This window comes from Crinia signifera, chromosome 7 (assembly GCF_055691185.1).
Source record: "Crinia signifera chromosome 7, ASM5569118v1, whole genome shotgun sequence".
Lineage (NCBI taxonomy): Eukaryota > Metazoa > Chordata > Amphibia > Anura > Myobatrachidae > Crinia > Crinia signifera.
Window position 1 is genome coordinate 193202403 of NC_139223.1, and position 16991 is coordinate 193219393.

The following is a 16991-nucleotide window of genomic DNA, read 5'->3' on the forward strand; positions in this document are numbered from 1 at the left end:
AAGTGTGGCGAGCGCAGCGAGCCACCGAGCCAGAAGCGTGGCGAGCGCAGCGGATACCTGTGAAGCCCGCGAGGGGACGCGTATAGCTGTGACGGTATCCGCATCCCCTCGCGGGGCTCGCTACGCTCGCCACGCTTCGGGCTCGCTGCACTCGCCACACTTTCTATTCTCAACTCCACGCCGACGTGGATAGTGGGGGTATGAAAAGGTCGTAGGACGCGTACCACCGCCCCTCGCCACGCTTCGGGTTGACGTTGATAGTGGGGGTGGTACACTATGAAAAATGGCATTTGGGGGCATTTCACACGTTTACTACACATTTCAATGCATTTTGATGCATTTCAGTGCAAAATCAGGTGCGATCGCATCACATGCGATTTGATCGTATGCGATGCAATTTTTTTAGCATACGATCAAGGTCGTGGGAGCCGTGATACTCCACAAGTACCGAATATTAACCTGTCAAAACAGAGTATAGGCATATATAATAGCAAAAAAAGACCGCACTCCATCCAACGAATAACTGCTAGTGTGACATCCAGAACTTGTGAGAGTCCATGTATAAAGAACAAAAAGGACGCACTCTCCAGTTTTATAAATGCAATTAAAATCAGCTGTGTATTTTGTACTTCAGACGCATCAAAGAATAAATGGTAATATACTCAACGTTTCCGTCCAATAAAGGACCGTCATCAGGAGACTATCAACAATTCCAACATTCCAAGATAAGGCGCAGCATAAACCACACAGCTGTAGGAGTTGCTGTATATATATAATGGCGGCCTGGTACTCTCCCTTGCGCGTCACTGAAAAAACTCACGGCACTCCAGGGAAACTTTTCAAAACAATGTAATCAAAGGAAAAACACACCAACGTTTCGGAGCACTGACGCTCCTTTGTCAATGGGAAATTGTTTTGAAAAGTTTCCCTGGAGTGCCGTGAGTTTTTTTTTTTTTTTTCGATCATGATCGTGGGCATCGTGAGGAAAAATCGGGGGCCATCGCATGCACTAAAAAATCGGGTACGATGGTACCGACGTGATGCCCCCGATTTCCCATAGGAAACAATGTTAAAAGGCTCAATTTACCCAAATCCTCATAGGGAACAATGGTAAATGGGCCAGAAACCCCCAAAAACACCCCTGAACAGTGAAATGTCCCCCCAAAAGTAGTTTACGCCACCCCACGATCAACGTGAACCCGAAGCGTGGCGAGCGCCGGCGGTACGCGTCCTCCGACCTTTTCATACCACCACTATACACGTCGGCGTGGAGTTGAGAATAGAATAGTGTGGCGAGCGCAGCAAGCGGACGCGGATACCTGTGAAGCCCGTGAAGGGACGCGTTTACCTGTGAAGGTATCCGCGTCCCCTCGCGGGGCTCACTGCGCTCGCCACACTATTCTATTCTCAACTCCACGCCGACGTGGATAGTGGGGGTATGAAAAGGTCGGAGGACGCGTACCGCCGCCCCTCGCGGGCTCGCCACGCTTCGGGTTTGCGTTGATCGTGGGGTGGCGTAAACTACTTTTGGGGGGACATTTCACTGTTCAGGGGTGTTTTTGGGGGTTTCTGGCCCATTTACCATTGTTTCCTATGATGATTTGGTGAAATTGAGGCATTTAACATTGTTTCCTATGGGAAATCGGGGGCATCGCGGGTAAATTGAGGCATTTAACATTGTTTCCTATGGGAAATCGGGGGCATCGCGTCTGGACTATTTAAGCCTTTTTTAGCCGCATACGACGCGACCGAGCAGCATTTCAATGGGAAAATCGGGGGCATCGCGTCGGTCGCGTCGCAGACCACTAAAAATTACACCCGATGCCCGCGATTGTGGCCGTGCTAGGAAACAAGTACCATATATATATATCTCTATCCACCTGAAAAGCCTGTGTTTTTTTTCTCTGTGCCTTACTCTGTAGGAGATTTCACAGGCTCAGCGCTGCGTCTGATTAAAAACCCTCCCATGATGAGGCTGCTGCTGTCCTTCATGGGCCTGAGAAGCATGTGATGAGCTCCACCAATCGGAGCTCAGCACTAGCCTCTCAGGCTCTGACCTCTTGTGCAAAGTCCCATGGAACTTGGTCAACTCCCAGTAACGCACTGAACACTTGTGCATTCAGTGTACCTTGGCTCCCGATACTTCATTAATCATTGTCACGTTGGCAGATAGATGAAGCTGCCAATGTGACAGGGGGCCCTAGCTAGAGGGGGGCCCGGGTTACTGACACCCCTGAGCGCCCCCCCCCCCCTTTCCCCCTTAATCTGGCCCTGCTGGCTAGTCTGCTTGCCCGATTAACGTTATTACTGCACTATAAGGAATACAATGTTGGAGATTGGTACATTGTATCAGATTGGTAATAGAAAAATGAGTTAGCTGTAAACCAAGTACATTTTTGTTTTCTTTGTGAAACTGGAGAATACTGAAATTATCTGTAGTGTATAGTTCGAAGCATTTTTAAGTACTTTTTTTTTTAAAGACCTTATTTCAACAAATATTTTGTGTGTTTTTTATCTAGCATTAATAACAATTTAAATGGTTGAAATTAAAATTTACGAAGTGAAAAAATACAACTTCTTGCTTTTAGGTGTTTGGGAATCTCATCAGCAACAAGTTGTTGCTCGGACACTTCTCAACTTTTTCTTTTCTATTTGTCAGGTCATCATGAATCTGCATTTTGGAAACTGACACAACTGAGGATACGAAAAAAGAGAAAAGATGGGTACCATCTCGGAGCTGATGTGGAAGAACATGTCTTCTGTCAATATGACTGACGCACTGGGCGAGCAAACCAACTCCACCAATGGGAGTCCCACCATGTCCATAAACCGGCTCTTCCCGTCCCTTTTGGAATGTTTTGGGATCATCCTATGTGGCTATATTGCCGGGAGAGCCAACGTGATTACTGCCACTCAGGCCAAAGGACTAGGCAACTACGTTTCCCGTTTTGCACTTCCTGCGCTGCTGTTCAAAAACATGGTGGTCCTGGATTTGTCTGACGTTAATTGGTCCTTCCTGTATAGCATCATGATTGCCAAAGCCTCCGTGTTCCTAATAGTATGCGTGTTAACTTTGTTAGTGGCAAGTCCGCAAACTAGATACAGCAAAGCCGGCCTTTTCCCTATATTTGCAACTCAGAGCAATGATTTTGCACTTGGCTATCCCATAGGTAAGCTATTTGGTGGCTTTATTAAGTTTAGCGAGAACGACCATTCATCTCCGGAGTCGTTGGAGAGGAGGACATGTGTCAGAGATGGGACCGATCTTCTGTAGATGCTTGTGCTGTGCTTTGCATTTGCTATTTTTGTCTAACATTTATTTTTTTATTTTATTTTTTCCTTATCTGAGCAGTTTGCTTTGCTTTGTATGTCTGTGGTTTCAGTAATGTTTCATGGGTACTTATGTAGTAACTGGGCTGCCGATTTTGAAATCGGGTCCATCGCATCGCATCGCACCCGACCAAATCGCATGCGATGCGATGCGATGCGATGGACCCGATTTTTCCATAGGATTCAATGTTAAAATGGACTGAGTCCATTTTAACATGGAATTCAATGGGAAAAAGGGGTCCTTTTCATACCCCTACTATCCAAGTGGGCATGGAGTTGGATATAAACCTGTGGCGAGCGTAGCGAGCCACCGAGCCCGAAGCGTGGCGAGCGGACACAGAATACCGTCCCCTCGCGGGGCTCGCTTCGCTCGCCACGCTTCGGGCTCGGTGGCTCGCTACGCTCGCCACAGGTTTATATCCAACTCCATGCCCACTTGGATAGTAGGGGTATGAAAAGGACCCCTTTTTCCCATTGAATTCCATGTTAAAATGGACTCAGTCCATTTTAACATTAAATCCTATGGAAAAATCGGGTCATCGCATCGTATGCGATGCGATATCGCATCGCATCTGATTGTATGCCTTAACTTAAGGCATACAATCAAAAAATCGGCAGCCCAGATACTACATAAGTACCGTTTCATGTAATAAGTCTTCATTGATTTTAGTTCCTTATTTAAAAAAACTGTTAAAAATCTGTTTAAAACACATTACGAACGAAGGGGTCAATCCCATTGTTTGCGAAGTGTTCCGGTCTCCTTTGCTACAGTGTTAAACCCTGACAATGACACCTGAACTTGCACCCCTCTTGAGCAGAAATCGGCCTCAATTAGCAAAAAATTGCTTGGCCCTTGAGCCCTATGGGTCACCATAAAGTGCAGCTGCTGCGGCGATAACTCGCATGTGAGTTCATCACATACAATTGGATTGACCCTGAAGTGCGAGCAGTAATCCTTTCTGTAAACCGCCTCACTGTATTTTACTTTGGGGAAAGAGTTTGTGGAGTATTCAGTTAAGTGCGCTAGTTTTTCAGTCATGAAATTGGCCTGTTTTCATGCGATAACATGGAGTCCAGGATAAGTATCTGGACACAGGTGTTATCGCGGCTTTGAGGGGTGGTTATTGGGGATTATGCTTTGTGCACCTGAGGTACTAGAAGCATAATTTCCAATAAATTTCAGTTATCAAATCTGTGATAGAAGCACTGGGAAAGTCCCAAGTTTCTGTCCTAAAACCCCCAGGATGATGTTTGTTGTTGGTCTGCTGAGAGCTTTTGGACTTTTTGTAAAAGCTGTATAAGGGGTTCCCGGGTTGTGGATGTGAGAGAAGGTCGGGCTCCGTCCAGAAGATCCATGTTTTTAGCCTACAGTCTTAAAACAGGCTTGGTCAGAGCTTGGCTCAGGGTCTCATTACCTGAGGAAACAGGCAACAGGTCTACTATGAGACGCTGTGGTCTACTGAGTGCAAGCCTGTGTTTGTGGTAGGGGCATTAGCTCCTATAATCCTGAAAGAGGGAATCTGTTCTGTTAGGCCTAGGATCCATTTTAGTTTAGTAAGTATTTATTAACCATATAACGTCAGAAATGTGATCTTCTTCGTACCCATAGACAGGAATATGGCCATTTATAGAATGACAACATTAATAACGCATTTGATAGTAGAATGTCCTTTTTTTTTATCTTGGGTTCCTACAGTCTGTGACTAATGTGCCTACCTGTGTTTTCTTCTAGTTGATGCCTTGTACCAGAGCACATATCCGAAATACCTCCAATACATATACTTGGTGGCACCTGTGTCTCTCATGATGTTGAACCCCTTAGGTTTCGTTTTCTGCGAGATCCAAAAATGGAGAGACAACCCGAACACGTCACAGGGCAAATTCAAGATCCTGGGATTTGCGCTCCTTCGTGTCTTCCAAAACCCCATTGTATTCATGGTATTCATTGGCATCGCCTTTAATTTTGCACTTGGCCAGAAGATTCCCATCTACTTGGAGAATTTTCTGGATGGTCTCGCCAGTTCCTTCTCTGGCTCGGCTTTATTTTATCTGGGTCTTACCATGGTTGGACAGACCAGGAAACTCGAGAAGTTTTCTTTTGTGGCGCTGCTGTTACTTATCACTGCAAAGCTGTGAGTATGATTTATGGGACTTCTGTTTGACAAAGGAAATGTGGCAGCTGGTTTTATTATTATTACTGTATTGTAAAGTGTTCCAACTGTGGGCCAAGGTAATCAGCCGTGTGGAATCGTGTTCGAGATAACGTCTGCAGATATTGAGTAACTGGGAAGGAATGTGCTGAATTGACTATCTTGATCCTGTAACGTTTAAGCCGTGTACACACGGGGCAATTCTTCCAGTCAATTTTGACTACATCATCAAAATCGCCCCCTGTGTACACAGCAGGCTATAGTGATGCGCATCTCCGCAGCACCGCTATCGCCCGGCTAAATAAACCGTGCAGGCTCTGTGTATTTGGCCACGGCTGGGGAAGGCAGGATGTAGTTAGCTGTCTAATCTCTGGCGGCTAACTACATCTTGGTTACACACAGGGTTCAGCTCAAATTGCCAGGACTGAGTCCTGTGTGTGCACCCTTTTAGTCTCACATGGGCCGGGATTCTCTAAACTAAAAATGTGGTTAAAAACCCCCGTTATCAGGTTTTTACCACATTTTGATACACAGGAAAACCCGCTCCGCAGGTTTTTCACTGCGGGGGGTATTCCCATGGGCTTCTTAACGCCGCCCCCCACTGACCCCCCCCCCCCCCCCTCACCTGTGTCTCACAGTGCTGTGCTGCCCGGACCAGTGACCTCCTCCTCCCTGCGCTGTAAATTCTCTTCCGAGTGCAGAGAGGAGGAAGAGAGCCCGCCCCGCAGCAGCATCACCCGTCCGGGTAAGGGAGGGAGGGAGGAGCCGCCAGGACCCGCTGCACATCGCCGGCCAGATCGCAAAGGTCTGCGGTAGCCAGCGATGTGCGGCCGTGGATGTTACAGAATCCCGCCCTTAAAGCGCTATCTCAGTTATCTAGTTTCTCACTTCAAGAAGTGTTTATCTTGTGTTAAAGTGAAACGGTACTTGTTTCACTTTTAGTGGTGCCTACATGCTAAATACATTTATGTACGTTATATACATGCTTAGTTTCCTTGTCCCTTCTGACGGATTAATAAACTGCACTAATCTCACTTAAAGAGGTCACAGCAGCAATTGCCTGTTATACAGGTGATTATTCCTAAATATCATTCCCGATTAAAGAGGTATTTTGGTGAAAGAATGCCAGGACCAAGAAAGGTGAGAAGGCTCCATGAATTGGTGTTTCTGCCGAAGGATTGGTTTATAAATTCCAATCTGGTCCCCTGTTACCTTTTTGATCTGAGGCATTTTGCACATTCCAACTGAACCTCTTCTGGGAAGCCGCATTTGTAGGCAAACTTGGGTTAATTTATTTATTATTTATTTACAGTTTCTTATATAGCGCAGCAGATTCCGTTGCAAGCTTACAATCTATAGGATTATAGGTTAATGACACTTCAGTCTAATTATTTTTTAAATACTAAAGATGGTGATCCGTTTGATATGTTTTTATTGTTTATGGGACAATAATTGTTTTAGAGAACCTGCCGACCTATAAAGCTACTGTATGTTTATATTGCTTTTATAGTGTTCCTAAAGGCCATTAAATTTCCACGTGCTTGGCGGACAGCTAGGTGCCCCTGTGCAGGCAGATAAGCATGGCAGGCCTATTGTTCTGGCGGTTTGTACATGCTCCTTACTCTGCGTTTCTGCGGTATTTTTATTTGGATATTTCAATGCCTGCTTCTCACGCACACACAAAAATAGTTTGTAGACTTTTTGCTTTTGTCCTGTTCTGCAGATTTTCTTCTATAGTCTGTTCTTTTTGTACATGTTGTTCCTGTTTTTTCTTGTTTAGCTTGTTGCAACCCCTGGCCTATATTATTGCCTTGCTGTAGTGCTCTAGTATTGCGATGAGACTTTGTAACAAACTCTAGTAAATTCTATATTCATGTTATGAAGCTTTCTGTCATTGTCAGCAGGGGTACCTACTTATAGAAGGCACAGTGGAAGGGAATGTTACATGGTTTGTAGGTGAGGGCTTTCAAGGACCATTGAAGTACTTTACAATCTTGACCTTAAACCTGGGGTAGCCAACCCTAGTGCTCGAGAGCTACCAACAGTGCATGTTTTGCAGGTCATAGAATTTACATAGAATTTGACGGCAGATAAGAACCATTTGGCCCATAGGCAAATGCAGGGGGGGGGGGGGGGGGGCGGGGGTTCTTGTTGCCCGAAAACCCCCCTCCTCTTGGCAAGTGCCACTGGTATATAATGTGATCAATAGAGCTGCCACCACATCATGCAGTGTAAGGGACAGAGGGGAGCTGCTGCACATGCCCAGTGTACCAGCTTCTACCACATTTACTGTATGTGTGGATCTGAGCCTTCAAACATCGCAATGGACCAGAGAGCAGCTGCCAGGAAGAAGAGACAGGAGCCTTAACATGACGTGGTGTGAGCTTAGAAAGTGCAGTACTGGTCCTGTTATGTTTGTGTATTTTAGTATAGTATATTGAAACCGCCTATACTATAGACCACATGTACTGTTAAATATTAATACTGTATTACATACAGTATCCAGTATATAAAAAGACCACTTTTCGGGACTGTTGCCACTCCCCCAGACTCCCGTACTTACTCCAATGCGCTGCAGAGGGAGAGTTTGGATTACATTTGGAAACCCACCTCTAAAAGTACTGCGTTTGCCACTGTACCTATCCTCATTTATAACTTAGAAGCAATGTAGCATTCACACAATGGATAAGTAATGATGGATGGGTGGTGGTTCTGTAGTAACTTTCTTGTCTGCCTTTGGGTTGCACCAGCCAGCTCGACACTGCGAAGGTTTTTTTTTGGTATGTGATGGTAGCCTGTAGGGGATTTTCTCGCTCTTCTGGGGGACTGGCAACACCAACTGATTTGCAGGAGCCTCCTGGACCATACAGGAGAGTAGTGAAGCAATCTTCCAGGTCCTGGACTTAATAACCCCCCCCAAAAAAAATACAACCTACTGCTAATACTACTAGTCACAACTACATAAATGTTCTGCCATCACCATTCAAATGCCTGACTTATTATGCAGCAGACCTGGTGAAGGACACTGCAAATTATATCAGATCTGTCAAGGTGGGGAACTTTTTACCTCGGTATTTGATGACATCCGTAGCTTTTTTTGATTATTTACTGAAGAATTATGCTGTGATCCATTCTTCGGAAGTTTGTTTTAATCCGCTTTTTCCATATGTATGCCCAAACCCTGTGCCACTTTTAGGCACATTTTGGAAACACACACAGAAGGCAGCAATTGTCTGGGCTGAACTATTTACTGTATTATGCTGGTGTCGCGTTCCTAGCACAGTGATATGCACGGAGTACTTGTGTAGACTTGTTCAGCTCATAAAGTGCATGTCTGCAGTATTTAGGTGACAGATGGGCTTTAAACCCATGGCTACCAATCAGCTGCTCTGGTTGCATTGGACAACTGGCTCCTTTTTCCTCCCTGCCTCATATTGTCTCATGACTATCTCCAACTGCTTCTTGTTGCAGGCTGGTACTACCGCTTATCTGCAGGGAGATGGTGGAACTGCTGGACAGGAGTGACTCTACGGTCAACCACACCAGCTTATCGAACTATGCATTTCTGTACGGTGTCTTCCCCGTGGCACCCGGAGTCGCTCTTTTCGCAAACCAGTTCAACATGGAAGTGGAGATTGTACGTGTTCCAAATGTAACCTTGTTTTGATTTTCATTCTGATTGCCTGGAAATTATTGCTGGGACAGGTATATATTATACTGGTGGTAATTTTCCCTGTGCCGCAATTGTTCTGCAGTTATCTAAACTAAAAATGCGGTAAAAACCCCTCTTAACGCAAGAGCTGTCCTTTGCCATAATTATCGCATATGTTAGAGCAATTGCAATAATTATTTATTTTATAATTTATTAACGGTTTCTTATATAGTGCATATATATTCCGCAGTGCTTTACAGAGTATAATTGAACATTCACATCAGTCCCTGCCCCAGTGGAGCTTACAATCTATAGAATGAATTACTTTTATTTTAAAAAATAATTATTTCAAATTTGATGACACTTTTTACATGCAAGAAGTCGGTACAGCAATGGGGACCAGGTTTGCACCCAGCTATGCCAATACATTCATGGCCAGGTGGGAGGATGACCATGTTTGGCAGGGGCATAGCTGGGGTGCAAACCTGGTCCGTTGGTGGAGGTATATCAACGATATACTGTTCGTATGGCAAGGGGAAGTGGAGGTATTACAGGACTTTTGCAACTACCTCAATAACAATGATCTAAACATTCATCTAACATTCAACATCAGCAAAACAGAAGTAAATTTTCTGGACTTAAAAATATACATTGAAAACTGCAAAATTGAGACTACTACATACAATAAACCATCTGATTCCAATACTTACATCGACCCAAAAAGCAACCATCTGAACAGCTGGTTAAGCAATGTCCCCAAAGGCCAATATATTCGGCTAAAAAGAAATTGCTCAAATGAGACCAATTTCAACACCAGTGCAGCACTAATGACATCCAAATTTATCAATAAAGGTTATCCATCAAAAACCTTAGACAAAGCTCTAAACGACACTAGAGAAATACCCAGAAACAGATTACTGGAAAAAAAGGAACGACATGATATGTCGACAAAACCATATCAAGTAACTTTTAACACTCGATATTCCAGTTATCACAAATCAATAGAGGGAGTATTCAAACGTAACTGGGATCTTTTGCTAAAAGACCCTGTTTTAGTCGATCTAATCCCAGACAGACCCAAATTTATTTACAGGCGTGCGCCCAATATCAAGGATAAATTGGTGTCAAGTGCATACATAGAGAAACCATTAGGGGGCACTATCCGCAATAAAGGATTTTATAGGTGCGGAGACTGCTTGATGTGCAGGGCATGCCCCTCAACCTGCAATAAATTTACAGATATCACATTAAATGGAAATAAAATCAAATTCAAACAATTCATAACCTGCAACTCCAGCTATGTAATCTATGTTCTCCGTTGTTCCTGAAACAAACTTTATGTGGGTAAGACCACGAGGAACCTGAAAGTGAGACTTGGAGAGCATACCAGAAATATTAAAAAAGGATTTGCAGACCACCCATTATCCCTACACTTCAAAACGACACACAATAGTTCTTGTGATGCCCTCACGGGATTTTGGGGAGTAGAGTGGATAAAAACCAATTGGAGACATAGGAACAGAGATACATTATTAGCAAAAACAGAAATGAGATGGATATACAACCTCCAATTCTCTAACTCCAAATGGTCTTAACCACGATTTTGAATTAAAATGGTTTTTAAACAAATTTAAGACAGTCCAATATAAATTCACGGTGACATAGGGGTCAAAATCTTCTTTTATTTAGGAATACCTATTTTATAGCAGAAAGTTCATAACTCCATGATATTAAAAACTGGCACTGCCACTTTAAGATAAGCCCCACAACAATTCACCAACACTAGACGATGCGCTTCAAAATCTCTAACTTCCTGTGAGTTCCACAGAGAGTGAGAATGGAACCCAGCTTCCGGGCATCGCGTCATCTGACGTCACTTCCGTGCGTTCCACATACAGGAAGTGGACGCACGGAAATATCTCTAAATACATTTAGAGATTATTTACATATTATTAGAGCCCCAGATGCACATCTATAGATAGCGCTTACCTATCCGGACTATACAAATGCTATAAGATAACGCCGGATTATATACAAAAACGGAGTATATTGCCAATCAGGAAGTTGACCCCTATGACCCGGAAATACTTACCTATGAAGGTATAAAGCCAGCTACAGGACCAGTCACTCTGTAGCCTTGATAAAGACAGCAGCTTGCTGTAGAAACGCGTTGGCAGAGGAGTAACTGTTCTTATTTCAACCTGGGTTGTGGCATTTCGCACTCCCAGCCACCACCCAGGTACTTTACTTGTTTTTAAAACTTTCCTGTTGTTTTTAAAAATTCACTGCATTCAATTAAATATTTTGTGTGACCCTAAAAACGGTCTTCACTTTATTTCTCTAAAAAACAATGCAAAATGTCATGAGAGAAACCTCGGAGCAAAATTGATGATTATCCCCATAAAAAAAGATACCTTGATGTGCTTTCTAACACCTGATTGGCTTTCTCACACGATCCATATCCACAAGCACAAGTGTAAATTTGATGTGATGGGACCAAAAGAAACCGTTATAAACGTATAAAGTTTATTATTCGAGTGAGTACGGTACGCAGTTCCCACCCTTCAAATCTCTATACCATACACATTGGGAGATCTTATAAAGAAACCTTTATACACGGGATCTCGCAAAAATCTTTGTGAGTTCGGTACGTGTAATGTGCTGAGTGAGAAGAAAATAATTATCACGTTGCAAAAAAAAAAGTTGCAAAAAATCCAATTCTGCAGGACTTTTATGTTGTCCGTCTTGTTGTAGTGTTGACTTTCAACTTTTTCATTAATTTATTTTTTTTTTTTCGCGCAGATCACTTCAGGTATGGTGATCAGCACCTTTGTATCTGCTCCGATCATGTACGTCTCAGCCTGGCTGCTGACTATCCCCATGATGGACCCAAAGCCCCTGATGTCGGCTCTGCAGAACGTCAGCTTCGATATCAGTATTGTGAGTCTGGTGGCCTTGGTGAGTTTATGAAAATGATAATGCTTATTACAAATACTGGCTAGGTAAAATGTATAGTCTTTTGTTTAATGCAGGGGTTCTTAAATAGCAAGCTCGCTGGCCCTGTACTCTGCATGGGTCATAAGTAAGCTAGCCCATTGACCACACTGCTCTCCCACGCTATAGTGTTCTGCAGGTGATGTCAGCTGTCAATGGAGAGAGCAGCTGTTTACTGTAGCTCTGAATGCGGCAGCGTGATGCCCTGGAGTGATCATAGAGGTAAAGATGGGATTAGTGTTGTTGCTATGTTTTTATGTGGTGCTGCAGTTCATAAAGGGGTTATCAATATAGTTCTACATCAGTACTTAGGATAACTATTAAGGCAATGTTACATCCAAATGCAGGGCAGAGGATATGAGGGAAGTAAAGGGTAAGTATATTGAGTCACTTACTTAAAATAAGTAATGATGATTCACAAGAGAGGAGGCGGAAATGTATAGGAAGTAAATCCACACTCACTCATCCTTTGGCCAACACGTGGGCTAGGTTGTTGGCACATACTGTATATGGTAATAGAGTATTTAGTTGTGGGTTTTTCTTTATGGCCTAGTGGCGCAGTGATATTCATCTTGTGACTGACAAGTCTCCCCCCATTTAGCCATTCATCTATGCCAGGGGTGGCCAAACCTGTCCTCGAGATCTACCAACGGTCCACGTTTTCCAAATCACCTAGCTGGTGCACAGCTGTAGTCATTACTAAGGGTCACAATTCCCAGACTCCCTAGCTGGTGCACAGCTGTAGTCATTACTAACTGTCACATTTCCCAGACTCCCTAACTGGTGCACAGCTGTAGTCATTACTAACTGTCACATTTCCCAGACTCCCTAGCTGGTGCACAGCTGTAGTCATTACTAACTGTCACATTTCCCAGACTCCCTAGCTGGTGCACAGCTGTAATCATTACTAACTCACATTTCCCAGACTCCCTAGCTGGAGCACAGCTGTAGTCATTACTAACTGTCACATTTCCCAGACTCCCTAGCTGGTGCACAGCTGTAGTCATTACTAACTGTCACATTTCCCAGACTCCCTAGCTGGTGCACAGCTGTAATCATTACTAACTCACATTTCCCAGACTCCCTAGCTGGTGAACAGCTGTAGTCATTACTAACAGTCACATTTCCCAGACTCCCTAGCTGGTGCACAGCTGTAGTCATTACTAACAGTCACATTTCCCAGACTCCCTAACTGGTGCACAGCTGTAATCATTACTAACTCACATTTCCCAGACTCCCTAGCGGGTGCACAGCTGTAGTCATTACTAACTGTCACCTTCCCCAAACTCCCTAGCTGGTGCACAGCTGTAGTCATTACTAACTGTCACATTTCCCAGACTCCCTAGCTGGTGCACAGCTGTAGTCATTACTAACTGTCACATTTCCCAGACTCCCTAGCTGGTGCACAGCTGTAGTCATTACTAACTGTCACATTTCCCAGACTCCCTAGCTGGTGCACAGCTGTAGTCATTACTAACTGTCACATTTCCCAGACTCCCTAGCTGGTGCACAGCTGTAGTCATTACTAACTCACATTTCCCAGACTCCCTAGCTGGTGCACAGCTGTAGTCATTACTAACTGTCACATTTTCACACCTGCTGTATTAATTCCTACTATAGATCCACAGGTTACCTGAGACACATAACCTTGGTGGTAGATCTTGAGGACAGGTTTGGTCAGCCCTGCTCTATGCACTTTGCACAGGGTGGTCCAGCAAATTTGGGCATATATGAGTTTGTACTTCTCTATGGCTTGGTTTATCATGTATTTTATATCTATGTTGTTTTTTGTTTTTATTTTGTTTATTTTACAGATCTGGTCTCTTACTGTTTTACTTCTGAGCAAAAAATACAAAAGACTTCCTCATGTACTTACTGCAAATCTACTTCTTGCTCAGGTCTGTATCGATTAGGTACAATCCCTCTATTATAGAGCGTACTAGTGGTCACACAGAATTGTACTAATCCCGCTGTTACAGAGCGTACTAGTAATCACACAGAATTGTACTAATCCCTCTGTTACAGAGTGTACAAGTGATCACACAGCAGTGTTCTAATCCCTCTGTTACAGAGTGTAATAGTGATCACACAGAATTGTACTAATCCCGCTGTTACAGAGCGTACTAGTGGTCACACAGAATTGTACTAATCCCGCTGTTACAGAGCGTACTAGTGGTCACACAGCAGTGTTCTAATCCCGCTGTTACAGAGCGTACTAGTAATCACACAGCAGTGTTCTAATCCCTCTGTTACAGAGTGTACTAGTGGTCACACAGAATTGTGCTAATCCCGCTGTTACAGAGCGTACTAGTGGTCACACAGAATTGTACTAATCCCGCTGTTACAGAGCGTACTAGTGGTCACACAGCAGTGTGCTAATCCCTCTGTTACAGAGCGTACTAGTGATCACACAGCAGTGTTCTAATCCCTCTGTTACAGAGCGTACTAGTGATCACACAGCAGTGTTCTAATCCCTCTGTTACAGAGCGTACTAGTGATCACACAGCAGTGTGTTAATCCCGCTGTTACAGAGCGTACTAGTGGTCACACAGCAGTGTGCTAATCCCGCTGTTACAGAGTGTACTAGTAATCAAACAGCAGTGTTCTAATCCCTCTGTTACAGAGCGTACTAGTGATCACACAGCAGTGTTCTAATCCCGCTGTTACAGAGCGTACTATTGATCACACAGCAGTGTGCTAATCCCGCTGTTACAGAGCGTACTAGTAATCAAACAGCAGTGTTCTAATCCCTCTGTTACAGAGCGTACTATTAATCACACAGCAGTGTTCTAATCCCGCTGTTACAGAGTGTACTAGTGGTCACACAGCAGTGTGCTAATCCCGCTGTTAGAGCATACTAGTAATCACACAGCAGTGTTCTAATCCCTCTGTTACAGAGCGTACTATTGATCACACAGCAGTGTGCTAATCCTGCTGTTACAGAGTGTACTAGTGATCACACAGCATTGTACTAATCCCTCTGTTACAGAGCGTACTAGTGATCACACAGCAGTGTGCTAATCCCGCTGTTACAGAGCGTACTAGTGATCACACAGCAGTGTTCTAATCCCGCTGTTACAGAGCGTACTATTGATCACACAGCAGTGTGCTAATCCTGCTGTTACAGAGTGTACTAGTGATCACACAGCATTGTACTAATCCCTCTGTTACAGAGCGTACTAGTGATCACACAGCAGTGTGCTAATCCCGCTGTTACAGAGCGTACTAGTGATCACACAGCAGTGTTCTAATCCCGCTGTTACAGAGCGTACTATTGATCACACAGCAGTGTGCTAATCCTGCTGTTACAGAGTGTACTAGTGATCACACAGCATTGTACTAATCCCTTTGTTACAGAGCGTACTAGTGATCACACAGCAGTGTTCTAATCCCGCTGTTACAGAGCGTACTATTGATCACACAGCAGTGTGCTAATCCTGCTGTTACAGAGTGTACTAGTAATCACACAGCAGTGTTCTAATCCCGCTGTTACAGAGCGTACTATTGATCACACAGCAGTGTGCTAATCCTGCTGTTACAGAGCGTACTATTGATCACACAGCAGTGTGCTAATCTCGTGGTTACAGAGTGTACTAGTAATCACACAGCAGTGTGCTAATCCCTCTGTTACAGAGCGTACTAGTGATCACACAGCAGTGTTCTAATCCCTCTGTTACAGAGCGTACTAGTGATCACCCAGCAGTGTGCTAATCCCGCTGTTACAGAGCGTACTAGTAATCACACAGAAGTGTTCTAATCCCGCTGTTACAGAGTGTACTAGTAATCACACAGCATTGTACTAATCCCTCTGTTACAGAGCGTACTAGTGATCACACAGCAGTGTGCTAATCCCGCTGTTACAGAGCGTACTATTGATCACACAGCAGTGTGCTAATCCTGCTGTTACAGAGTGTACTAGTAATCACACAGCAGTGTTCTAATCCCGCTGTTACAGAGCGTACTATTGATCACACAGCAGTGTGCTAATCCTGCTGTTACAGAGTGTACTAGTAATCACACAGCAGTGTGCTAATCTCGTGGTTACAGAGTGTACTAGTAATCACACAGCAGTGTGCTAATCCCGCTGTTACAGAGCGTACTAGTGATCACACAGCAGTGTTCTAATCCCGCTGTTACAGAGCGTACTATTGATCACACAGCAGTGTGCTAATCCTGCTGTTACAGAGCGTACTATTGATCACACAGCAGTGTGCTAATCTCGTGGTTACAGAGTGTACTAGTAATCACACAGCAGTGTGCTAATCCCTCTGTTACAGAGCGTACTAGTGATCACACAGCAGTGTTCTAATCCCTCTGTTACAGAGCGTACTAGTGATCACCCAGCAGTGTGCTAATCCCGCTGTTACAGAGCGTACTAGTAATCACACAGAAGTGTTCTAATCCCGCTGTTAGAGTGTACTAGTAATCACACAGCATTGTACTAATCCCTCTGTTACAGAGCGTACTAGTGATCACACAGCAGTGTGCTAATCCCGCTGTTACAGAGCGTACTATTGATCACACAGCAGTGTGCTAATCCTGCTGTTACAGAGTGTACTAGTAATCACACAGCAGTGTTCTAATCCCGCTGTTACAGAGCGTACTATTGATCACACAGCAGTGTGCTAATCCTGCTGTTACAGAGTGTACTAGTAATCACACAGCAGTGTGCTAATCTCGTGGTTACAGAGTGTACTAGTAATCACACAGCAGTGTGCTAATCCCGCTGTTACAGAGCGTACTAGTGATCACACAGCAGTGTTCTAATCCCTCTGTTACAGAGCGTACTAGTGATCAGCAGTGTGCTAATCCCTCTGTTACAGAGCGTACTAGTGATCACACAGCAGTGTGCTAATCCCGCTGTT

The 16991-nt window shown here is 44.2% G+C and overlaps 1 protein-coding gene across 3 annotated transcripts in view; it reads left to right on the top strand.

Annotated features, from left to right (window-relative positions):
* Positions 1 to 16991, top strand: part of GPR155 (G protein-coupled receptor 155) — a 52391-nt gene that overhangs the window by 13376 nt on the left and 22024 nt on the right. For all 3 annotated transcript variants that reach the window (XM_083154769.1, XM_083154768.1, XM_083154770.1), the window contains 5 exons: positions 2660 to 3170; positions 5063 to 5462; positions 8952 to 9117; positions 11935 to 12090; positions 13941 to 14024. In XM_083154769.1, the coding sequence (XP_083010895.1) occupies positions 2720 to 3170; positions 5063 to 5462; positions 8952 to 9117; positions 11935 to 12090; positions 13941 to 14024 (1257 nt within the window). In that variant the 5' untranslated portion in view covers positions 2660 to 2719. The remainder of the gene's footprint in view (positions 1 to 2659; positions 3171 to 5062; positions 5463 to 8951; positions 9118 to 11934; positions 12091 to 13940; positions 14025 to 16991) is intronic.